Source organism: Scyliorhinus canicula, chromosome 18, assembly GCF_902713615.1.
Source record: "Scyliorhinus canicula chromosome 18, sScyCan1.1, whole genome shotgun sequence".
NCBI classification, from domain to species: Eukaryota; Metazoa; Chordata; class Chondrichthyes; order Carcharhiniformes; family Scyliorhinidae; genus Scyliorhinus; species Scyliorhinus canicula.
In genome coordinates this window covers 122,498,096-122,525,176 of record NC_052163.1, presented here as the reverse complement: position 1 = coordinate 122,525,176, position 27,081 = coordinate 122,498,096, and the positions used below count along the sequence as shown (strand labels likewise).

Sequence of the window (27,081 nt, the reverse complement as noted above, 5' to 3'; positions counted from 1 at the left end):
AGGGGAAGAAACGAAGTAAGGAGAATTCAAAAGAACCTATGAACAGATAGTGCCTTGTGGTTTTCTTTAATATCATCCCAGCTCACCATAGCCTTATCACTATTTATCACTGTGGGGAGTAATAATAATGATTTTTATTCGTGTCACAAGTAGGCTGACATTAACACTGCAATGAAGTTACTGTGAAAATCCCCTAGTCGCCACATTCCGGCACCTGTTTGGGTACACAAAGGGAGAATTCAGAATGTCCAAATTACCTAACAGCACATCTTTGGGGACTTGTGGGAGGAAACTGGAACACCCAGAGGAAAACCACTCAGACATGAGGAGAACGTGCAGACGCCGCACAGACAGTGACCCAAGCTGGGAATCGAATCCGGGTCCCTGGCACAGAAAAGGAACAGTCTAACCGCTGTGCTACTGTGCGAATAATTAGTGCATGTTTGAAACCAAATTAATCCTTGTGGTGACATATGAAAAGCCATCAATTTCCTAACCTAAACAGAGATATGTACTGGAGGACAGGCTTTTAAAAATCCAAAGAGTTCAAGAGGATACCTTTCATCTCACAAAAGGCAAACTTTTTTCTGATTTTTTTGAGATGTGTTATTCAGCAATCTCTTGGGTCATTTTATCACCAGGGAGCAAATTTTCCAATTTGCAATGACGTTTATGCCACTGCGCGGGATTCAAGAATAGGGGTTTATTCATGTCTACTGTTAAGGGCAGCACGGTGGCGCAGAGGGTTAGCCCTGCTGCCTCATAGCACCGAGGTCCCAGGTTCAATCCCGGCTCTGGGTCACTGTACAATCTCCACACAGACATTCTCCCCGTGTTTGCGCGGGTTTGGCCCCCACAACCCAAAGATGTGCATGCTAGGTGGATTGGCCACGCTAAATTGCCCCTTAATTGGAAAAAATGAATTGAGTACTCTAAATTTATGAAAAATAAAATAATGTCTACTGTCAAGCAGTGTCATTACTGGTGGCTTAACCCAAATGCTGCCAAAACTGTATCAAGTCTCTAAAAGTAAAATCGCTCTAATCTCAGATGACCATAAGCTGTTTTCCCCTTTGAGGGGGCCTTGCTCTGTTTCACAAACCAGCTGCCCAGCCGAAGAGACACACACAGAGACATGTGGCCCCCAAGGTTCAATGATCCTAGTCTAACGTGTCCTCTTTGCATTGCTGAAATATCTACTGTAAATACTTTTTTTTAGCAATTGTGTTTGAACATGACTGCATCCCTTCAATTTTTGTGTTTTAGTTTTTTCTTGTTAAAGCTCACATGGGTGAGTAGTTGCAGCAGCTTAACACATCACTATACGAAAGATGAGTTACAGTTCGCTTAGCCGTGGAATACCTATACAAGTATTCGTTCCATTATTTCAGACCACTGGTGTGCAGCAATAATCAACCTTATATTAACCGTTCTTTCCCATTCAGAAACGTAGCTATGAAAGTTGCATGTTTCATTAACAAATACTCACTCAAACCCGAGCTGATATTTTCAGCTTGCTTTCGTTCAAATGGTCTTGTGTCTATCTGCTTAACTCTTAACCTAAAAAAACAAGCAAAATGTGAGATTGCGCAGTAGCATGAAGTCAACAGTTTTGGAATAATAACAAAGGAACTGGAGGGCATTCAGCCCCTTCATGTCTGTGCCGCTATCCAATCAGACCTAGCTTCATATGTGTATAGTGGTGGAAGTGTACACAGAATGTTAATCATTTGTCAATGTCGTCACTAGGATTTGAAAGTGTAATGGTTGGAAAGTGAAATTTCATCAGTAGCTCTATTTGAGAGGTGAAAAAAGAACAATTAGTCGTATGGTTATATATTTCAATCTACCAAAGTTGCATTTCATTTAGTAGCCACTACTCAACAAAATTAGCAGCGGTGGAATAAGTTGAGGCAATGAATCATGGGAAGCACACAAAATTAACTGGTTTGCACAAAAAATTGCCTTTATAGAGATATAGATATAGAGAAATACAGCACAGAACAGGCCCTTCGGCCCACGATGTTGCGCCGAACTTTTGTCCTAGGTTAATCATAGAATTTTGGACAATTTTTCATGGCCAATCCACCCAACCTGCACATCTTTGGACTGTGGGAGGAAACCGGAGCACCCGGAGGAAACCCACGCAGTCACGGGGAGGATGTGCAGACTCCACACAGACAGTGACCCAAGTCGAAATCGAACTTGGGACCCTGGAGCTGTGAAGCAATTGTGCTATCCACAATGCTACCGTGCTGCCCTTAAGAAGTTAACCTACACTCCCTTATTCTACCCTAATCCAAGTACCTATCCAATAGCCGCTTGAAGGTCCATAAATTTTCCGACTCAACTACTACCACAGGCAGTGCATTCCATGCCCCCACTACTCTCTGGGTAAAGAACCTACCTCTGACATCCCCTCTATATCTTCCACCATTTATCTTAAATTTATGTCCCCTTGTAATGGTGTGTTCCACCCGGGGAAAAAGTCTCTGACTGTCTACTCTATCTATTCCCCTAATCATCTTATAAACCTCTATCAAGTCGCCCCTCATCCTTCTCCGTTCTAATGAGAAAAGGCCTAGCACCCTCAACCTTTCCTCGTATGACCTACTCATTCCAGGCAACATCCTGGTAAATCTCCTTTGCACCTTTTCCAAAGCTTCCACATCCTTCCTAAAATGAGGTGACCAGAACTGCACACAGTACTCCAAATGTGGCCTGACCAAGGTTTTGTACAGCTGCATCATCACGTCACGGCTCTTAAATTCAATCCCTCTGCTAATGAACGCTAGCACACCATAGGCCTTCTTCACATAGAACATAGACCCCAAGATCTCTCTGCTCCTCCACATTGCCAAGAACCCTACCATTAACCCTGTATTCCGCATTCAGATTTGTCCTTCCAAAATGGACAACCTCACACTTGTCAGGGTTAAACTCCATCTGCCACTTCTCAGCCCAGCTCTGCATTCTATCTATGTCTCTTTGAAGCCGACAACAGCCCTCCTCACTATCCACAACTCCACCAATCTTCGTATCATCTGCAAATTTACTGACCCACCCTTCAACTCCCTCATCCAAGTCGTTAATGAAAATCACAAACAGCAGAGGACCCAGAACTGATCCCTGCGGTACGCCACTGATAACTGGGCTCCAGGCTGATATTTGCCATCCACCACAACTCTCTGTCTTCTATCGGTTAGCCAGTTTGTTATCCAACTGGCCAAATTTCCCACTATCCCATGCCTCCTTACTTTCTGCATAAGCCTACCATGGGGAACCTTATCAAATGCCTTACTAAAATCCATGTACACTACATCCACTGCTTTACCTTCATCCACATGCTTGGTCACCTCCTCAAAGAATTCAATAAGACTTGTAAGGCAAGACCTACCCCTCACAAATCCGTGCTGACTATCCCTAATCAAGCAATGCCTTTCCAGATGCTCAGAAATCCTATCCCTCAGTACCCTTTCCATTACTTTGCCTACCACCGAAGTAAGACTAACTGGCCTGTAATTCCCAGGGTTATCCCTATTCCCTTTTTTGAACAGGGGCACGACATTCGCCACTCTCCAATCCTCTGGTACCACCCCTGTTGACAGCGAGGATGAAAAGATCATTGCCAACGGCTCTGCAATTTCATTTCTTGCTTCCCATAGAATCCTTGGATATATCCCGTCAGGCCCGGGGGACTTGTCTATCCTCAAGTTTTTCAAAACGCGCAACACATCTTCCTTCCTGACAAGTATCTCCTCAAGCTTATCAGTCTGCTTCACGCTGTCCTCTCCAACAATATGGCCCCTCTCGTTTGTAAATACTGAAGAAAAATACTTGTTCAAGACCTCTCCTATCTCTTCAGACTCAATACACAATCTCCCGCTACTGTCCTTAATCGGACCTACCCTCGTTCTAGTCATTATCATATTTCTCACATATGTGTAAAAGGCCTTGGGGTTTTCCTTGATCCTACCCGCCAAAGATTTTTCATGCCCTCTCTTAGCTCTCCTAATCCCTTTCTTCAGTTCCCTCCTGGCTATCTTGTATCCCTCCAGCGCCCTGTCTGAACCTTGTTTCTTCAGCCTTACATAAGTCTCCTTCTTCCTCTTAACAAGACATTCAACCTCTCTCGTCAACCATGGTTCCCTCACTCGACCATCTCTTCCCTGCCTGACAGGGACATACATATCAAAGACACGCAGTACCTGTTCCTTGAACAAGTTCCACATTTCACTTGTGTCCTTCCCTGACAGCCTATGTTCCCAACTTCTGCACTTCAATTCTTGTCTGACAGCATTGTATTTACCCTTCCCCCAATTATAAACCTTGCCCTGTTGCTCGCACCTATCCCTCTCCATTACTAAAGTGAAAGTCACAGAATTGTGGTCACTACCTCCAAAATGCTCCCCCACTAACAAATCTATCACCTGCCCTGGTTCATTACCAAGTACTAAATCCAATATGGCCTCCCCTCTGGTCGGACAATCTACATACTGTGTTAGAAAAGCTTCCTGGACACACTGCACAAACACTACCCCATCCAAACTATTTGATCTAAAGAGTTTCCACTCAATGTTTGGGAAGTTGAAGTCGCCCATGACTACTACCCTGTGACTTCTGCACCTTTCCAAAATCTGTTTCCCAATCTGTTCCTCCACATCTCTGCTGCTATTGGGGGGCCTATAGAAAACTCCTAACAAGGTGACTGCTCCTTTCCTATTTCTAACTTCAACCCATATTACCTCAGTAGGCACATCCCCCTCGAACTGCCTTTCTGCAGCTGTTATACTATCTCTAATTAACAATGCCACCCCCCCACCTCTTTTACCATCCTCCCTAATCTTGTTGAAACATCTATAACCAGGGACCTCCAACAACCATTTCTGCCCCTCTTCTATCCAAGTTTCTGTGATGGCCACCACATCGTAGTCCCAAGTACAGATCCATGCCTTAAGTTCACCCACCTTATTCCTGATGCTTCTTGCATTAAAGTATACACACTTCAACCCATCTCCTTGCCTGCAAGTACTCTCCTTTGTCATTGTTACCTTCCCCACTGCATCACTATGTGCTTTGGCGTCCTGACTATCGTCTACCTTAGTTGCTGGACTACAGATCCGGTTCCCATTCCCCTGCCAAATTAGTTTAAACCCTCCCGAAGAGTACTAGAAAACCTCCCCCCCCAGGATATTGGTGCCCCTCTGGTTCAGATGCAACCCGTCCTGCTTGTACAGGTCCCACCTTCCCCAGAATGCGCTCCAATTATCCAAATACCTGAAGCCCTCCCTCCTACACCATTCCTGCAGCCATGTGTTCAACTGCACTCTCTCCCTATTCCTAGCCTCGCTATCACGTGGCACCGGCAACAAACCAGAGATGACAACTCTGTCTCTGCCTTTGTGATATACATTTAGAGTAACCAATTTTTTTTTTCAATTAAGGGTCAATTTAGCATAGCCAATTCACCTCCACTGCACATCTTTTTGGGTTGCGGGGTGAGACCCACGCAGATATGGGAAGAATGTGCAAACTCCACACGGACAGTGACCCGGGGCTGGGATCGAACCCGGGTTCTCGGCGCCACGAGGCAGCCGTGCTGACCACAGCCGCAGTGATGCACTTCCTTTGTAATATTTACAATTACACTAAATTAGCCTGGTAGCAATCCCAACTAGGTTAAACATTTCAGTTATGTGTTCAGAAATCAATTGAGGGTCTAATCAACATAGACATATTGCCCATTGGTGGCCATGCTCACTGAGGGAGCGTGCATTGGCATTCAATAAAAAACTGCCATATTGTGCACTAACCACCGTTGCACCACACAAAAGTTGATGTATGCTTTCACAGGTGTGTGCGCTATTCATTTATATATATATTGTAACAGTAAACAGAAAAAGCCAACAAATCTAGCCCCATTCTTTTCTTTTTTGTGTAACCTCCTGAGGAAATCGAATTTTTGGATAACTTTTGCATAATGACCTTGTGTACGTCAGGCTAGGATCATTGGCTGAGAAGCGAAAGCAGGTCTCCTCAGATATTGGAAGAAAATAAGGCTTGCAAACTGATAAAATGGATAGGACTACACACACATCTACACACACACACACAGAAATCTAATGTGCTGCAATACTTACTGTTTATCCAAGCATATTAGTTGGACATCTAAACAATCTGAAACGGTCTCAGGTGTCTTAGTGGGATAAACGGCAGACTCCGACAGTATCTTTTTTTTTTAAAAAGGAAAGAAAGTTACAATGTGTGTGTTATTTTTCGCAGTGGATATGACCCGGTCTAGACACATTTGCACGTTTATCTAAGTAATTGAGCCCCAAGGGGCAGCAACTTCCTGGTTTCTTTTACAGAATAATCAGTTAGGTATTTTTGTCAAGTCTAATGGTGAAAACAGTTTTTGCATCATGGATTTGATTTTTGATCAATGTTTAGTAGGATAAATACAGAATTATGCCCTTGTACTCATTCTGGAGAGAGCATTTAGTCACTTGTGCTAGTGCAGTAATGTGAAATCATCCATAAAGGAATTACATCAGAAATAACTGGTTACCATATCAAGTGATAACACCTAGAATAATTAAGTTTTCTTCATCCCTGAAACGCTTTGGATAGAGGTTGCAAAAGGTTGTATACAAATGTCTTTCATGTACCATAGAATTAGATGTGGTGGAATATCAACTGGCTTTTCATCACCAGTATGTGTTCAAATTCAGAAAAAACATACAGATGGAAGCATGCTGTTTGATGCAGTAAGCATCATCTATGAAATTAGCTTGGGAGATCCCTACCTAGTTCTTACCCACATAGTAAAATGATGTTAATTTAGTACAATACTAATTTTCAGACAGGGTGATAGGGATTTATTTTCTGCATTGAGAAAAGCCAAATGATGTAACAAAAGGTGCTCTTGTGCGTTTAGGGCCAAAATTGTTGCAGGGCAGAGTAGGTTATTTTCCCTGCTTCTCAGTAGGAGGTGAGGGCAGCACGGTGGCGCAGTGGTTAGCATTGGGACTGCTGTGCTGAGGACCCGGGTTCGAATCCTGGCTCTGGGTCACTGTCTGTGTGGAGTTTGCACATTCTCCCCATGTCGGAGTGGATTTCACTCCCCCAACGCAAAGATGTGCAGGTTAGGTGGATTGGCCATGCTAAATTGCCCCTTTATTGGGAAAAAATAATAATTGGGTACTCTTTAAAAATTTTTTTAAAAATTCTTAGTAGGAGGTGATGGTGTAGTTTGTCACTGGACTGATAATCAATCCAGAGGCCCAGGATAATGCTCTGGGGACAGGGGTTCAAAATCTGATCATGGCAACTGGTGTAAAAACCCATCTGTTTACTAATGCCCTTTTGGGAAGGAAATCTGTAATCCATCCTTACCTGGTCTGGCCTACATGTGACTCCAGACAACAATGCTGTTTACTCTTAAGCCACACAATTGCATCAATCAGCAAATAGGAACAAAAAACTGGACAAATAACCCAGCATCGACCTTGGCATCAGAAACGGCACATCCAACCCCTGTTGATCCTTGTGCCAAAATTGAGAGCGGACCAACAATTAGTCAAGTAATAACCCAACAGGCATGCTTACTGAATCATACCGTACAATGTCCCAGGCACCACCATTACAATCTCTGGCTATGTCCTGTCCCACTGAAAGGACAGACCCAGAGAAGGTAGTGCAATGGTATACAGTTAGTTGCCCTGGTAGTCTTAACATTGACTCCAGACCCCATGAAGTCTCATGACATCAGGCCAAACATGGGCAAGGACCCATCAGTTGACAACTCAATGCTCTCCAATGTTAAGCACCACGATGACAAAGCACTATGGGTAGCAATGACACAGAATGCACTCTGGATGATACAAGGGAGCAACACTACTGACTGTTGGCCAAGTCCAAAAGGTAATAATGAAAGTGTAATGAAAATCGCTTATTGTCACAAGTAGGCTTCAAATAAAGTTAATGTGAAAATCCCCTCGTTGCCACATTCTGGCACTAGTTCGGGTACACAGAGGGAGAATTCAGAATGTCCAAATTACCTAACAGCACATCTTTCGGGAGTTGTGGGTGGAAACCGGAGCACCTGGAGGAAACCCACACGGGGAGAACGTGCAGACTCCGCACAGATAGTGACCCAAGCCGGGAATCTAACCTGGGACCCTGGCGCTGTGAAGTAATAGTGCTAACTATTGCGCTACTGTGCCGCCCAAGTAGGAAGAGCCTACTCAATCTTGTCCTCATCAATCTACTGGTTATAAATGCATCTGTCCATGACAGTATGGAGTGACCACTGCAGTGTGGAGACCAAGTCCAGCTTTTACACTGAGAATTCTCTCCATCGTGTTGTGAAACACTACCAGCTTGCGAGTGGAATACATATCAAACAGATCTAGCAGCTCAATCTGGCATCCACGAGGTACTGTGGACCATCAGCAGCAGAATTTTCTACAACCAAAGGGGTGGCACAGTGACGCAGTAGTAAGCACTGCTGCCTACGGCGCTGAGGACCCGTGTTCGATCCCAGTCCCGGGTCACTGTCCGTGTGGAGTTTGCACATTATCCCCGTGTCTGCGTGGGTCTCCCCCCACAACCCAAGGGTGTGCAGGGTAAGTGGATTGACAACACTAAATTAATTGTCCCTTAATTGGGAAAAAAATAATTCGATACTCTAAATTTAAAAAAAAGAATTATATCTAACCACAATCCGTAACCCCATGGCCCAGCATATCCCCAACTCTACCATTACCACCAAGCCAGGACATCAATCCTGGTTCAATGAAAGAGTGTAGGAGGGCATGACAGGAGCAGCACCAGTGATACTTAAAAATGAGGGTTCAACTTGGTGGAGCTACACAAGACTTACCTGCAACCCAAAGCAGCATACAACAGATGGAGCTAAGCAATCCCACAAGCATCAGGTCAGATCGAAGATCTGCAGTCCCGTCATCATGATGGTGAGCAATTAAACAACTAAATGGAGAAGAAGACTCCACATTTCCCCATCCTCAAATGATGGGAGAGCCCAGCACACCGGTGCAAAAGATAAGGGTGAAGTATTGACACCCATCTTCAGCCAGAAGTGATGTGTGAGTGATCCATCTCAGCCTCCTCGGAGGAACCCAGCATCACAAATGCCAGTCTTCAGCCAATTCAATTCATTCCACATATCATCAAGAAATGGCTGAAGGCACTGGATACTGTGAAGGCTATGGGACCTAACAACATTCCAGCAATAGTACTGATGACTTGTACTTCAGAACTAGTTATGCCCCGGTCAAGGTGTTCCGTACAACTAAACACTTGCATCTACCCAATGTTTTTTTAAAAAAATGTTTTTATTAGGGTTTTTCCTTCCCACACAAAGCAAAGATGAACGTGAACATACACAGAAACTGTATACATCGGTTGCCATCCACTGTGTACATCAGTTAGAATTTGTATTTCTCAGCAAGTGTCTAGTTTTGGCTAGGCCTCCCAATTAAAAGAATTTGTAACACCAGGTGGTCGGCTCGTGTAGATGTTGTTTTGGCTTTGAAACTGGACTTTGTCGATATAAAGGAACGCTCATCAGACATAGCCACATCAAAAATCAGAGAAACCACGTGTGAACGATGAAGCAAAATCCTCAGCAGTGAAGTTTGAAAAGTACAATGCTGCAGTTTTTACTGTTTTGTGCAACCATTTTCTTAAAAGAATTCATGCCTTCAGCAAATTGCTGCAAAATGCTGAAACAACCTTATGGAATGCTGCACAATTGTTAGCCTGAGTTACAAATGTTTTCAGGGCATTGGCAACACATCACCAGAGGGTGGGGTGTGATGTGGGAGGTCCCGTAAAGAGGGAGAGTGCGGGGTCCCCAAAACTGTTAAGTCCGCCTCTGTTTTGTCATGTGGAAGAGTAAGAGAAATATAAAAATTAGCTGTTTGCAATTTAGATGCCAAGATGTCATTTTTAATCGACTCAACTGACCATCATACCTGCGGGGCCTCACGGTAGCATGGTGGTTAGCATCAATGCTTCACAGCTCCAGGGTCCCAGGTTCGATTCCCGGCTGGGTCACTGTCTGTGTGGAGTCTGCACGTCCTCCCCGTGTGTGCGTGGGTTTCCTCCGGGTGCTCCGGTTTCCTCCCACAGTCCAAAGATGTGCGGGTTAGGTGGATTGGCCATGCTAAAATTGCCCGTAGTGTAAGGTTAATGGGGGGATTGTTGGGTTACGGGTATACGGGTTACGTGGGTTTAAGTAGGGTGATCATTGCTCGGCACAACATTGAGGGCCAAAGGGCCTGTTCTGTGCTGTACTGTTCTATTCTATCTATCATTAGGTCTGGATAAGTATTATTGTTTAAGTGCAAGTTCAAGTACTATAACGTGCAGTATATTTAACAAACCTATAACAACATACAAAACATGCAACTAATATCATGCCAGCGACATCACAGAACCCAAACTATTGATTTGTCAAGTTAATATTAATGGTACCACCAACTAAACCCATTTGCACAAAGATTTAAAAATGTAGCTATTGTTGTATGCTCAGTAGATCTCACTAAAAAGTTTGAAGTCTTGTGTGTGGAGTCTTGTATGGTTGAACATCAAGTGTTTATTGATAACAGATAGCCATGTATATTTATACAGGATACGACCCTTACAATGAGCCACCTCCATGCTTGCTTCTACACAGGTCTCTGTCCAGTCCACAACCGACTCTAGTATGCATCTCTTGACATTACATGGGCAATATCGTTTCCCAGTCCCACATTAACCCTTGCTATGCCAGATAACCCTTGTACTGCACCTCCTTCCAAGTCTTTACTCAATGTACTTACATTGTAATTATGCTGGCCCCATCTCCACATGTCAAGTTACTGACATTAGTCATTGGAGACTCCATAGTTAGGGGGATAGATAGGAGAGTCTGTGGGAACAAGAGAGACTCGCGGTTGGTGTATTGCCTCCCAGGTGCCAGGGTCCGCGATGTCTCGGATCGTGTTTTCGGGATCCTTAAGGGGGAGGGGGAGCAGCCCCAAGTCGTGGTCCACATAGGTACCAACGACATAGGGAGGAAAATGGATAGGGATGTAAGACAGGAATTCAGGGAACTAGGGTGGAAACTTGCGATCCAGGACAAACAGAGTTATTATCGCTGGGTTGTTACCTGTGCCACGTGCTAGCGAGTCGAGGAATAGGGAGAGAGAGCAGTTGAACACTTGGCTGCAGGGATGGTGCAGGAGGGAGGGTTTCAGATTCCTGGACAATTGGGGCTCATTCTGGGGTAGGTGGGACCTCTACAAACGGGATGGTCTACACATGGACCAGAGGGGTACTAATATCCTTTGGGGGGGGGGGGGGTTTGCTAATGCTCTTCGGGAGGGTTTAAACTAGTTCCGCAGGGGATTGGGAACCTGAATTGTAGCTCCAGTACACAAGAAGCTGAGAGTAGTGAGGTCATGAGTAAGGTTTCAAAGTTGCAGGAGTGTACCGGCAGGAAGGAAGGTGGTTTCAAGTGCATCTACTTCAATGCCAGGAGCATCTGGAATAAGGTGGATGAGCTTGCGGCATGGGTTAGTACCTGGGACTTCGATGTTGTGGCCATTTCAGAGACATGGATAGAGCAGGGCAAGGAATGGTTGTTGCAGGTGCCGGGGTTTAGATATTTCAGTAAGCTTAGGGAAGGTGGTAAGAGAGGGGGAGGGGTGGCATTGTTAGTCAAGAACAATATTACGGTGGCTGAGACGACATTTGATGAGGACTCGAATACTGAGGCAGTATGGGCTGAGTTAAGAAACAGGAAAGGTGAGGTCACCCTGTTAGGGCTTTTCTATAGGCCTCCGAAAAATTCCAGAGATGTAGAGGAAAGGATTGCAAAGATGATTCTGGATAGGAGCGAAAGTAACAGGGTAGTTGTTAAGGGGGACTTTAACTTTCCAAATATTGACTGGAAACACTATAGTTAGAGTACTTTAGATGGGTCCGTTTTTGTTCAATGTGTGCAGGAGGGTTTCCTGATGTATATAGATAGGCCAACGAGAGGCGAGGCCGTATTGGATTTGGTACTGGGTAATGAACCAGGACAGGTGTTAGGTTTGGAGGTAGGTGAGCACTTTGGTGATAGTGACCACAATTCGATTACGTTTACTTTAGCGAAGGAAAGGGATAGTTAAACACAGCAGGCAAGAATTATAGCTGGGGGAAAGGCAATTATGATGCGATGAGGCAAGACTTAGGATGCATCGGCTGGAGAGGAAAACTGCAGAGGATGGGCACAATGGAAATGTGGAGCATGTTCAAGGAACAGCTACTGCGTGTCCTTGATACGTATGTACCTGTTAGGCAGGGAGGAAGTGGTAGAGCGAGGGAACCATGGGTTACTAAAGCAGTTGAAACACTTGTCAAGAGGAAGAAGGAGGCTTATGTAAAGATGAATCGTGATGGTTCAGTTAGGATGCTTGAGACTTACAAGTTAGCTAGGAAGGCTCTAAAGAGAGAGCTAAGAGCCAGGTGAGGACACGAGAAGTCTTTGGCAGGTAGGATCAAGGATAACCCTAAATCTTTCTATAGATATGTCAGGAATAAAAGAATGACTAGGGTAAGAGTAGGACCAATCAAGGACAGTAGTGGGAAGTTGTGCGTGGAGTCCAAGGAGATAGGAGAGGTGCTAAATGAGTATTTTTCGTCTGTACTCACACAGGAAAAAGACAAAGTTGTCAAGGAGAATACAGAGATACAGGCTACTAGACTAGAAGGGCTTGAGGTTCATAAGGAGATGGTGTTAGCGATTCTGGAAAGTGTGAAATAGATAAGTCCCCTGGGCCGGATGGGATTTATCCTAGGATTCTCTGGGAAGCTAGGGAGGAGATTGCTGAGCCTTTGGCTTTGATCTTTAAGTCATCTTTGTCTACAGGAATAGTGCCAGAAGACTGGAGGATAGCAAATGTTGTCCCCTTGTTCAAGAAGGGGAGTAGAGATAACCCCGGTAACTGTAGACCAGTGAGCCTTACTTCTGTTGTGGGAAAAGTCCTGGAAAGGTTTATAAGAGACATGATGTATAATCATCTGGAAAGGAATAATTTGATTAGAGATAGTCAACATGGTTTTGTGAAGGGTAGGTCGTGCCTCACAAACCTCATCGAGTTCTTCGAGAAGGTGACCAAACAGGTGGATGAGGGTAAAGCAGTTGATGTGGTGTATATGGATTTCAGTAAAGCGTTTGATAAGGTTCCCCACGGTAGGCTATTGCAGAAAATACAGAGGCATGGGATTCAGGGTGATTTAGCAGTTTGGATCAGAAATTGGCTAGCTGATAGAAGACAAAGGGTGGTGGTTGATGGGAAATGTTCTGACTGGTGTCCAGTTACTAGTGGTGTACCACAAGGATCTGTTTTGGGGCCACTGCTGTTTGTCATTTTAAAAATGACCTGGAGGAGGGTGTAGAAGGATGGGTGAGTAAATTTGCAGATGACACTAAAGTCGGTGGAGTTGTGGACAGTGCAGAAGGATGTTACAAGTTACAGAGGGACATAGATAAGCTGCAGGGCTGGGCTGACAGGTGGCAAATGGAGTTTAATGCAGAAAAGTGTGAGGGGATTCATTTGGGAAGGAATAACAGGAAGACAGAGTACTGGGCTAATGGTAAGATTCTTGGTAGTGTGGACGAGCAGAGAGATCTCGGTGTCCATGTCCATAGATCCCTGAAAGTTGCCACCCAGGTGAAATGAAAAAAAAATGAAAATCGCTTATTGTCACGAGTAGGCTTCAATTAAGTTACTGTGAAAAGCCCCTAGTCGCCACATTCCGGCGCCTGTCCGGGGAGGCTGGTACGGGAATCGAACCGTGCTGCTGGCCTGCTTTAAAAGCCAGCGATTTAGCCAAGTGAGCTAAACCAGGTGTGTTCGCTTTTATTGGTAGAGGAATTGAGTTTCGGAGCCATGAGGTCATGTTGCAGTTGTACAAAACTCTGGTGTGGCCACATTTGGAGTATTGCGTGCAGTTCTGGTCGCAACATTATAGGAAGGATGTGGAAGCATTGGAAAGGGTACAGAGGGGATTTACAAGGATGTTGCCTAGCATGGAGGGAAGATCTTATGAGGGAAGGCTGAGGGATTTGAGGCTGTTTTCATTAGAGAGAAGGTTAAGAGGTGACTTAATTGAGGCATACAAGATGATCAGAGGATTAGGTAGGGTGGACATTGAGAGCCTTTTTCCTCGGATGGTGATGTCCAGCACGAGGGGACATAGCTTTAAATTGAGGGGAGATAGATATGGGACAGATGTCAGAGATAGGTTCTTTACTCAGAGTAGTAAGGGCGTGGAATGCCCTGCATGCAACAGTAGTGGACTCGCCAACACTAAGGGCATTCAAATGGTCATTGGATAGGCATATGGACTATAAGGGAATAGTGTAGAGGGACTTTAGAGGGGTTTCACAGGACGGCGCAACATCGAGGGCCGAAGGGCCTGTACTGCGCTGTAATGTGCTATGTTCTATATATGTTTTGGTAGGTCTTGACTGCTAACCTTGGGACAAGTTTCTTTGTCAGCATTTGCGGAGTTTTCTGCCCATCAGAAACTCTGGTGGGGTCCACTATAATGCCTTTGCTGCTGACATTGTATACCAGGGGTGGGCAAACTTTTCTGTGCAAGGGCCACATTCAGAAATTCACAATTTTAAAGGGCCGCATAGTGTATTAAGTAAAATAATTAATATTTAAAATAGCCAAAATAAAAGGTTCTTAAAGAAAAAAAAGCAATTAATTTTTATTAATTAATATTTTAAAGTAGAAACTTTACATGAAACACATTTATTTGAAAAACAAAGTAACTCAGTTTAAAGAAAAAAAAGCAATTAATTTTTATTAATTAATATTTTAAAGTAGAAACTTCACATGAAACACATGTTGTGCCGAGCAATGATCACCCTACTCAAGTCAACGTATCCACCCTATACCAGTAACCCAACAGCCCCATTAACCTTAATTTAAAAAAAAAAAAATTTTAATTTTTATTTTTAATGACTTGATCTTGGTGGGCCGCATAAAGACCTTTGGCGGGCCGCATGCGGCCCACAGGCCGTAGTTTGCCCACCCCTGTTGTATACCAAGAGCCAAAGGAGGGGTCTCTTACATTTTTTTTTGAAAGTCAATCCTGCTTCCTGCAAGCATTCTGGGACAGCCATGAACCTCCTGTTATTTTCTCTCGCAAAATGGCCTACATGATAAACCTTAGTTGCCAAGGTAATACCAAATGGTAAGTGGTTGAAACTGAATCTGCCAAAAGGGCTGATCAATGTAGTCAGCAATTGGATTTCTCATCTCGTAGAAGTTGCCGGAAGCCACCGTTGCACTGAACTTTGAAAACACTGCTTTTGGAGAGCTTGGTCAGGCTGTCGTCCACTGGGGACATCGGGTGGACTTCTCTCGCCACTGCCTTGATGTGCCAGGTTGACAAGATATGGATGGATCCATTGGCTTTTGAACCGACCGTTGCACAACACCATTGTGTTAGCTGAATGATTTGGGGAGGGAGGGTGAGGAGGGGAATGAGCAAACAAATCCTTGTGGCATATTTTTGCAGCGACGGAGGTGGCTCACCATTGGCTGGCGGCAGGATTTTCCAGTCCCTCCGCTGACGATGGATCTTCCTGTTGTCTGCACCCTCCGCCATCAGCGGGACCAGAAGATCCCCCAGGGGTGATGATCCCCATTTTGGTTATCTCGTCCAGCTGTTGTTGAACTTTGAGTGGGTGTGGCATATTCCATGGTTTGAACAAACACAAGGGAAACGTCTTGAATGTGGATTACAAATCATGTCTCCATGAATAGTTTAGCTTAGTACCATTGTACCTTTAACTGGAAGCTTGATGCCATCTGCTCCTACAGCTCTGCTGGGGTGGTATCAGGCATTGTGTAATCAGTCATGGTTCCTTGTCCAAGAGGAAAGTAACACTGGCTCCTACATCCGATTTGAAGTTGGTGAGATGACCATTTCCCGAATTGACTATATTCCAAAAAGAATCTTGGATCCTTCACCTCACCCAAGAAGCATGGTTGAATCTTACTGTGGTATCTCACTCTCATGCATGGTCTTAGGACCTCCCACCTGTCTGGGTGTCTTAGCTTTTTGGATTTGGACTTGATTTGTCACGTGTTCAGAGGTACAGTGAAAAGTAACAGTCCAGTCAGATTGTTCCATACGTTAAAAAAACATAGGGTTTGCATATATAGGCACAGGCATCAGGTGAGCATAGAGTGTAGTACTACTCAATAGAGGTGTGGAGAGATCAGTTCAGTCCATAAGAGGGTTATACAGGAGTCTGGTAACAGCGGGGAAGCTGTGTTTGAACCTGTCAGTGCGCCTTCTCAGACTTTTGTATCTCCTGCCCAAGGAAAGCTGGAAGACAGAATAACCCGGGTGGGAGGGGTCTTTGATAATGATAGATGTCAAGGCCACCAGACGGTAGTCGTTGAGGTACATTGACCGATTCTTCTTTGGCACCGGTATGATGGTGGTCTTCTTAAAGCAGATGGGAACCTCGAACGGAGTAGGGAGAGGTTGAAGATGTCTACAAACACACCCACTAGTTGGTTTGTCAAGATTCCTAAAGTATTTTAGGCAGTTGAAATTGTACACAGATTTTTGGACATCGCTCTCACCTGTGAGGTTGTTTGACTCCACAGTAATCACATGGTCACCCACTTTCTTGTGGTCAGTTTTGGTATTACCCTCCTCGGTTTAGGAGTCTCTCTGCCCCATTGTTGCTTCACTCGTTGAACAGTTCGGGCTGCTCTCTACCATTACTTACTTTCGTTCCATAAAATACATTGGTACTGTTGGCATATTTCAGACCAACTATCTGGTTGGCCTTTTCCACAGTCAGATCTTCTTTGGCCTGTAGTAGGTCTACAAGGACAGTCAGCCAATCAGAGAACAATTCTGCCCCTTAAGAGTTCTGACTTGAGGTCACCATAGTCACAGCCTTAAAGCAACCCGTATAATTCATTTACAGAAGTGTCAACTGGTTCTCCTGGCTGCTGGACACTTACTGAATTTGTTGTCCACGATTGCTTTAAAATTCAGGTGAGCAGAGCTTTAAATGTTGTGCTGTTTTTAAAGATGGCACTCAGTAACTCCTTTTTCCAAAGAGTTTTCTCACACTTGTCACCTTTTGGCGATTGTGGTCCCAACCTCTTTGTGGTTTTGTTTTTGGTAGCAATTTGTTAATTACAGCACGGTAGCATGGTGGTTAGCATAAATGCTTCACAGCTCCAGGGTCCCAGGTTCGGTTCCCGGCTGGGTCACTGTCTGTGCGGAGTCTGCACGTCCTCCCCGTGTGTGCGTGGGTTTCCTCCGGGTGCTCCGGTTTCCTCCCACAGTCCAAAGATGTGCGGGTTAGGTGGATTGGCCATGCTAAATTGCCCGTAGTGTCGTAAAAAGTAAGGTTAAGGGGGGGGGGGGGGGGGGGTTGTTGGGGGTATAGGGTGGATGCGTGGGTTTCAGTAGGGTGATCATGGCTCGGCACAACATCGAGGGCCGAAGGGCCTGTTCTGTGCTGTACTGTTCTATGACTTAGGTAGGGTCTTCCCTGCGATATTGGAGAATTTTCTGGCGTTTTACAATCCAATGCAGGATTTAAACCTTATGACGAGTGCAGCCCTCACATGGATTCTGAATCTGGGCTGGACTTACGGAAGCAGGCTGCTCTGAAAACAGCTCAGGTTTTTTTTGTGAAACGGATCCTGGCTCAGGACTGAGCTATTTGTTCAGCACAATGCTTTCAGACTATCTCCCTCCGCGCCTTACTTTAGGTGTTTTCAGTCAGTTCAAAATGCTGCTCCAGTAACAGAGGTTCTCGGTTTTTCCATTCACTGCCACCAGGTTGTATGTTCAGTGGATCTCACAAAGAGGTTCTGGGTCTTGTGTGGTTGAACAATGGGTTTATTGATCGCCCAAGCTATGAGCTAACTCCCCATGTTTGCTTCTACAGAGCTCTCCATCCAGTCCACAACTGACTCGTCTTTGGTCTTGTCTCTTTACATCACACATTGGGCAGATTTCCCAAACCCACATTAACACTTACCATTATACTACACTTGTAACTTCTGTTACACATGCAAAAGTAATGTAATACATTTAAATATTTTTTCTGATAGTGTTCATTAAAACCGAAATGTGTTCTACTAATCCATTATACTAATAAATTCTTCATTCATCCCATTTTTAACTAACTTTTTTAAAGTTAGAAGCAGCCTACTTGGTGAATCACTTGCAATTACAGCATTGTTCCAGTGAGATGAAAACACAGCTTTGGGAAGTCGCCTCTTTCCAAGATCTCTTATCTGTGGAATTTTGCACAAGTATCTGTCCAGCTGGCAATCAGACCTACGCCCCCACAAAACGATCCACTCACACCCCAACACCCATGCAAACCACCATCACTCCCCCCATCACACACACGTTTCCTCAGCACAGCAGGAGTCAATAAAAGAGCTATTCATTTAGTCTGACTCCTTTGTGCTTTCTCCATACTTTACTTTTCAAATCCCTTTTGAAAGTTACTATTAACTCTACTTCCATCATCATTCCGCTGCTCTAAAAGTTCTCACCTCCCTCGGGGTTTTTTTTAAAAATCCATTACCTCTCGGTACACTGCTTACCAACCCCCCAAGAAATAGTTTAGTCAAATTAGTTCAGCAAAATCCCTTAAGACCAACTCTAATAACCTTAACCTTCCCTGCCTGCAGCAGAACAATCCCAGCTTTTCTAGTCACTGCACTGGAGTGCCACATCACTGACACCATTCTTATAAAGCTCCTCTGCACATTTTCCAAGGCCTTAAAAACACAAAACAGACAATACTCCAACTGATGCCTAACTAGGGACATCTTAAAAGAATTCTTTACTTTTGCACTCCACCTGACTATTTGTAAAGAGAATGATTCCCAGGTCCATGCCCCTGCAGCTTCCATAAAATTGTACCATTTACTTTAGATTGCCTGTCCTCAATCTCCTCTGCACTTCCTATTTTTTGCCTGATGCTCACGTGTTATGAATCTGACATTTATCATCAGCCTTTTCTGTTTAACTGCAAAGTTTTAATCATCTAGGGAAATTCTGGCCCAGATCTTCCAGTCTGAAAAAGTTTCTAGTCCGAGTTTGAGTTGGAGACTTCAGGCAGCTCCAACTTACTTACCTGAATAGTTACTCAGGAGGGATTCGGCAGAAAAATCTTGGGTAACTATACAACAGACCCCATGACTTCCCCTCAACCCCATCCCAACTCTCTACCCACCTCAACCGGACTACCCCTCACCACCCGACTTGCCCAACTAATCCCCCCTGCACCTGACTACCTCTCCCCTTCTCCCCCAATCGATGTCTCCAAACCAGGCCCATCTGACACCTAACCCCGACTCACACCCAACCGATCCACTTACACACCTACACATACATCCATATATCCCATCTCTGAGGGCCTGCTATTGTTCATTTCAAATATTTTACCTGTTAATCTTTGTTTCCAAGCCACCGGCGGCAGATCCTTTATCAGCTGACTGAAATTAGCCCTCTTCCACTTGAGTATCGGCACCTTTGATTTTTCAGTGTCCTTTTCTGTAACTATGCTAATCTTAATGATGGTGGTAAAAAAGCAAAATACTGCGCATTCCGTAAATCTGAAATAAAAACAGGTGTGTTGGAAATACTCAGCAGGTCAGGCAGCAGAGAGAAACAAAGTTGCTGTTTCAGGTTAGTTACCTTTTTTCGGGACTTAACGTCAGAACAAAAAGGTCATCAACCTGAAATGGTAAATTTGTTTCTCTCTCCCTTAGCGATAGCGATCATACTTTCCAAATGCTGTCCCACTGAAACGTGATCCATTGAATTCCCCAGAACCAGATCTAGCACTGCTTCTTTTGCAATTCTCTCACATTTGTTCCTCTTTTTAGAATATTACAAATCCTCCTCTTATGTTTTACCGTGGTTCCCCCTCCCCAACTAGCTTCATGTTCCATTAATATTTGTCTTTTTCCAGAGCTGCATGGTGGCCCAGTGGTTAGCACCACTGCCTCATGCCGCGAGGACCTGGGTTCGATCCCGGCTCCGGGTCACTGTCCGTGCGAAGTTTGCACATTCGCCCCGTGTCTGCGTGGGTCTCACCCCCACAACCCAAAGATGTGTAGGGTAGCTGGATTGGCCATGCTAAATTGTCCCTTAATTGGCAAAAAAAGTGCCAAGCAGTTCCTGGATCAGTTAAAATATTTATCTTTTTCCTCACCAACTGACCTGCGGAACACTTGCTGAGTCTAGTTTCATAGACTCGTTTACCCAAATGGACTTTCGCCATGTGAAAACTTAAGACAGCAAATGTTGGTCAGCTTTTAAATTGCAGAAGGCATCACAGTCAAGCTTAATTCGGTTATCACAATAGCTCTCGCACACACCCTTTATCAGCACAGCTCATTTAACATTTGGGGCCAAACCTCCTCATTTAATGCAGTGAATGCCATAGATTGGGCACTGGGACACAATATTATGATGGATCACAAAACAAACCTTTAGCCATAAAAATTGTAACAGAAATTAAAACAAAATAGACACAATATAAAGATGTTTTACAGATATTTAGTTATCATATTTACTATATTAAATATTTACTGGCAGTTCTCAGTTTTGGCCAACACATCGCACACTTATTACATGAATAATTGGCAATAGTTTTATGCAATTTATACAAAATCATGTGGAATTAGAGAAAAAAATCTCAAAACAGAACTAATTTAAAGAAAATGCAAATAGTAGCAGATGCATTATAATAGGGCGAAAGAAACAAAGGATTAACACAAAAAGAACGTATCAATGCTCAAGCGCAGTAATGCCAATATGCGTCCACAGGCTAGGTTATTAGCACAGCACCACGAGATAAAGTTATTCTATTGTCTGACATTTGCTTTACTACTTTTGGTTCCTCTGGAATTGCAGGAATTTCTTTTTCCTCCGGAAACTAAAAGGCAAACAGTTGCAAAATGACCATTGACAGCACTTGACATTGGGCCTGTTATTTTAGATTGCAGCCAGAATTAATTCTTAGCCTCTTTACGGTCTGGAACACAATATCCAAATTACTGGCTTGTATATGTCTCCCCACCCATCACCTGCAGCTTGATAGTCAGGAAAAAAATCTACAGCAAGAATGGTGAAATTGTCAACATGACCTTTTAGTTAAGTGCACTTATCGAAGTCATGCATGTTCAGCTGCTCTAAAGCTGCATTTGCAATCTATGTTGCCAAGTATATCCCACAGAATACACAAGGTGAAGGTCATCAAAGGAGCAAATTCGTATTGCATTATAAAAGTTATGTTGACTCTTTGCCCTTTTGGAATTTCAGTTCCATTTGCCGCTTTACTTGACAAAATCTCTAAAAATGATATTTCTGCAGACTTATTCTTCTAATTTGTGTGTCATTTATGATGTTGAGAGAATTCTGCAGTAATAACACACATAACTGGAAAATACCATACAGGCACTCAATTCACTCATCTAAAACTTGCTTTCATACTGATGATGGATTGCCAGGAGAACAGTGCTCAAACAGTCTTTGGAATCTATTGTTCATTCCACTTAGTGAAAATAGAAGATCTCCGGTATAGGTTGAAGTCAAGCTGTGCAAGGTGAGTATGCGCCAATTTCTCCTGAAGCAAATTAACTATGAAGCTATGGAAATACCCAGTAACAATCAGGCATCTTAAAACACACTAGCGCAGATATCACATGGCTACTATATGGGAAGATTAAGAGGAGGGAGGAAGAAGGCAGAGTCAACGCAGTTTGGGAAAAACATATTTGGCTAATTAACTAGAGTTTTTTGAGGAAACAATACAGGGAACTGGAGACGTGATGTACTTAGATTCCCAGAAGGCATTTGACAAGGTGACACATCGGAGGTTATTACGCAGAGCTCATTGGGTAGGGGTAACATATTAGCATGGATGGAGGATGGTTAGCTAACAGAGCAAGCATGTATAATTTTCAGGTTGACAAAACGCAACGAGTGGAGTGTCACAGGGATCAGTGCTGGAGCTTCAACTACTTACAATCTAGATCAATGATTTGGATGAAGAGACCAAATGTGTAGTTCCTAATTTTCCTGATGACACAAAAAAAGGGGTAGGAAGGTAAATTGTAAAGTAGACAAAAGGGGTTTTCAAACTCTGCTGAGAGTGGGCAAGACCAAATCTGGAGAACTGTGCACAGTTTTGGCCTTCTTACTTAAGGAAGGACATGACAGTATTGGAAATAGTTTCGGGAAGGTTCACTTGACTGATTCCTGGGATGAGTGGGTTATCCCAAGGGGAAATGTTGGGTAGGCTGGGCCTGTACCCATTGGAGTTTAGTAGAATGAGAGATAACCTTATTGAAACACGAGATACTGAGGGAGCTTGACAGATGGATACTAAAAAGATATTTTCTCCTTGTGGGAGAAACCAAACTAGGGAACACTGTTTAAAAATTAGTCTTCTATTTAAGACAGAGGTGGGGAGAATTTATATTCTCAGAGGGCCATGGGTCTGGATATTCTCTTTTCTGGAGTGGCAAAGACAGGATCATTGAATCTTTTAAGGCAGAGGCAGATACATTTTGATTAACAAGATAATCAAAGGATATTGGGGCTGAAGTCACAATCAGATCATCCATGATCTTATCAAATGGTGGAGCAGCAGGCTGAGGGCACCCAGAGGAACACTCCTACTTCTAATAATTTTTTTCATAGAACATACAGTGCAGGAGGCCGTCATTTGGCCCATCGAGTCTGCACCGAACCACTTAAGCCCTCACTTCCACCCTATCCCTGTAACCCAATAACCCTTCCTTTGGTCACCAAGGGCAATTTATCATGGCCAATCAACCTAACCTGCACGTCTTTGGATTGTGGGAGGAAACAGGAGCACACTAGGGGAGAACGTGCAGACTCCGCACAGACAGTAACCCAGCGAGGAATCGAACCTGGGACCCTGGCGCTGTGAAGCCACAGTGCTATCCACTGTGCTACCGTGCTGCCCACGAATGGTCATATGAAGTGAAAATGGATACCAAAAATAAATGACCTGTACTAGAAAAAAGAAAAAATGTTTCTAATTAGGGTACAAGAATAATATTTAGTTGAGAAAATTCTTCAGTTGAGGCTAAAACGTTTTTTGGGGTTCAAAAAGATGTTGCATCTATGACTTGCGTCAAAGGTTTCCCCAGTGGCTTTCTAACTGTTTACAACTAAAGCCGTTTAACTCTGGCCCATTTTGTAATGTAGAAAGAGTTACAAAGATCATTAGAAGGAAAATTAATCTTTGGATTAGTAGGTTTGCTAAAAGTGCAAGGTTAACTAATTGCATAAATGGTAAAAGCAGCAATTATACACTCTGCAATATGAATCTTACCTTTCATGCATTTGTTAACTTCCACAGCAAGAATGTAATCCTTTAGCACCAGAATGTTAAAAATACAAAAAGAAAGTTTAAGGCAATGTTCGTTTAAAAAAAATGGACAAAAGAAAAGCATCAAATGCTGGAAACTGAAATTAAAACAATACAATAAAAGGCTTCTATAAAAAAAAACCGAGTTATTTTAGGTTTTCAGAAGATAGACCCAAATAACAGTAGACTCCAGCCACATAGGCCTTGGACCACATGCAACCCATCGGTCACAACTTAGTCATCACTGTCTTGGGGAAATAAAGGAATCCACTACAAAATGGAGCATAGGATAATCAGACTTTGTGAGCTCAACTCAAGAGAAACCATTGTTTTGCTACTAAACAGTTTGACACTTAAGAGTGTAGCCGTGGGCTAGTAGCGCCATTGACATTGCGGGATACCGACAAGATGTTGCTGGGTGAATGGTAGAACGCAACCAAAGACCAAAAGAAAGACCTAATTAAAAATCAATTTTGAGCCCATCATTAAAATGAACAGCAGATATAGGAAAGGCCAGGGAGGTGTAATTTAAAATCTCATGCAACCATTTTTCCAAATTAAAATACAGAAAGTTCTTACTATAGGTTGCCCCGTGTAAAGCCATTTACAACTTCGAGCCTTTTCTTTCGATTTACGTCAGCATTTTTGACTTTACTTTGTCTGCACGCTGAGTAGTAAATGGGGAAGGGAGCGCGCGCGAGGGTGCGCGTGGGAAATGAAAGTAAGCAGGCACAGTTTCAGAAGCGCTCTGGGCGAGACACAAAAGCTGTGCTACTTAGGGCCTGTTTGGGTGATTTAGGTTTATCTAATTTCAATATATTTGGTATTTCTGTAATATTCAATGATATATTTTATTTTGCAACTTATTCCAGCTAGGAATGCACAGTGCTGCACCATATACGATGCAATCTTTCAAATTGTATATTGCTTTTTCTAGGCAAGGTATGTCTGAAGGAACCTCACTTCAGCTTTAACACAGATTCCTATGGGAACTTATGATTCATATAAAGTTGCTTCACTTAAAAGTTGGCGTTTTCTGGAATGCAGCCACAACTTAATTGGGAGCTTATTATCCAAGGTATGTTCACCCATGCATGTCACATCCAGCTCTAATTCCCAATTTCCCTTCCTGGCTGATTTAAAAAAGTTCTCTCCCCTCAGATTTGGTTCTCCAATTCTGCAAATCTGTAGTCAATAGGCCTCATCTCTGATACCCCTTCATGGTTCAGGGTCATTTAAAAAAAAGTTATGCCCTTGAAGTCCCATGGGATTGTTTATTGCATTTCGTAAGTTATTTTTTAAATTTAGAGTACCCAATTCATTTTTTCCAATTAAGGGGCAATTTAGCGTGGCCAATTCACCTAGATTGCACATTTTTGGGTTGTGGGGGCAAAACCCACGCAAACACGGGGAGAATGTGCAAACTCCACACGGAAGTGACCCAGAGCTGGGATCAAACCTGGGACCTCGACGCCATGAGGCTGCAGTGGTAACCCACTGCGCCACCATGCTGCCCTTATATTTCATAAGTTAATTTTGAGTGAACCCATGTACATGCAATAGAACTGGGGATGGGTTACAAAACAGAATGAATCACTGTAAAATTAATTCCCACACAAATCCTCATAATACAAAATTAACTCAAGTAAAAACTTTTGCCTTGTGCATAAGGTTATGACTAAGCTTAAAAACACAAACATATGCAGTACTTGAGTTAAGCCAACAAGGATCAACCCTAGGTAATGACAAATAAATCAAGCACTCAACCTCGGATATAAAAGCCTCAAAATTAAATCATCACATGCCAAATGTAAAACAGGCAAGCCATATAGATGGCAACAAGGCGCACAAGAATCACTTTGCATTTGGCACTAAGGCATACTTTGTGCAGAACTGAAACTAAATAGTGACAGTTAAACTAACTATTACTGCAGCTACCAGGACCAAAGATACATGCAGGACACAAACAAAGAAATTACAAACAGCACCTCATTAATAAAGATGGATGTACTTCCAGCTCTGACATTGAAATATACCACTGAATACTAAAAGAGTGAGAAGCAGAAGAGGCCAAAGTAATAAAGGTACTTTAAGCTAAAAGGGGAGAAGGCAAGGTTTGATTTGGTAACAGTTTGAGGAGGGCAAGTGACAGAATGTATAGTCAGACAAGAGGCCTCAGTAAGAGGAAAGTAACTGCCATACATAAACTCATAGGGCGAGGATGTTGACATGTAACAGAGTATTGCTTAAAAGCTACTTCCTAATGTAAAGGATATTGTTATGAGGATCTGTTTTTTTAAAAAGGAAACAAGAAATTTCTCATGCCTTTTTTTCTGGTTGGGATTTTAATAAACCACAATCCTATTAAGATAATGGAAAAGCTGAATAACACAATTTGCAAGCCAGCACCCCCCTCAGCCCTACTCCCATACACATTGGGATGACAAGGACAGAGACAGACTCCCAAAACAACAGCCCCCCCCCCCCCCCCCCCCAAACACACAACCGAGCTTGAAAGGCCCCATCTCTTGTTGACTTTTACATTATTGGTCTTCAAATTAGGGTGGCACAGTGGTAGCTGTTGCCTCACAGCGCCAGGGATCGGAGTTCAATTCCAGTGAATGTCTGTGTGGAGTTTGCACGTTCTCCCCATCTCTATGAGGAGTTTGCTCCGGTTTCCTCCCACAGTCCAAAGATTTAAAAAAAATTTTTTTTAGCGTACCCAATTCATTTTTTTCAAATTAAGGGGCAATTTAGCGTAGCCAATCCACCTACCCTGTACATCTTTGGGTTGTCAGGGCAAAACCCATGCAATCACGGGGAGAATGCGCAAACTGCACACGGACAGTGACCCAGAGCCGGGAACAAACCTGGGACCTCGGCACCGTGAGGCAGCAGGGCTAACCCACTGCGCCACCATGCTGCCCTCCCACAGTCCAAAGATGTGCAGGTTAGATGAATTGGCCTGGATCAATGCAGGGAGTTAGGGGAATAGGATGGGACTGGGCCAAGGTACAGTGCCCTTTCGGAGGGTTGGTGCAGACTCAATAGGTCGAATGACCTCCTTCTGAACTGTAGGGATCCTATGGAAAAGTTTGAAATGAGACATCAAAAAAATCTGTTCTACAACACAACAGCCACAGCAGACATGGCAATTAAATTCCTGCAGAATATACAGCCATCAAGGCTCAAGAACCTTTAGAGCAGTGGTCAGAAGGATATACTGGAAGGTGGACATGACAGGTCTCTCTCTGTTATGCACCCCAAGAGAAATCTACTGCAAACCAAGATCTTTTGGGGAGAGAACATGGAAATCTGCTCCGTATAGCTACACCCATGAAAACAATTGAACAAAACGGTTGCAATGTGGAATCATTACATTGAGTCTGGCCAAAGGACAGTCAGCCATATATTTATTTGATTGTTTATTTCATTCATTAACTATAAAAGCTATTAGTCTATCCTCATTTTCTACCATCAGTACTAGTGTACGTGTGTGGGACCCCTGGGGATGTGCGTGACATATGGATGAGGGTTACAATTTACCTAGTTCTTTTCTAAATTTGGCAAGTGGGGTCATTAAATCAGCTTGTTCATCA

At 43.5% G+C, this 27,081-nt stretch overlaps 1 protein-coding gene across 7 annotated transcripts in view; it reads right to left on the bottom strand.

The window, feature by feature from the left end:
• Positions 1-27,081, bottom strand: part of LOC119952904 (PWWP domain-containing DNA repair factor 3A-like) — a 78,337-nt gene that overhangs the window by 25,980 nt on the left and 25,276 nt on the right. For 4 of the 7 annotated variants that reach the window (XM_038776521.1, XM_038776520.1, XM_038776522.1 and 1 more), the window contains exons 3-4: positions 6,141-6,229; positions 1,490-1,560 (exon numbers count right to left, since the gene is read on the bottom strand). In XM_038776521.1, coding sequence (XP_038632449.1) covers positions 1,490-1,560; positions 6,141-6,229 — 160 coding nt within the window. Of the gene's footprint in view, positions 1-1,489; positions 1,561-6,140; positions 6,230-19,518; positions 19,689-23,446; positions 23,487-27,081 lie in introns of all 7 variants that reach the window. The other 3 variants (XM_038776525.1, XM_038776524.1, XM_038776526.1) reach the window with 3 other exon arrangements.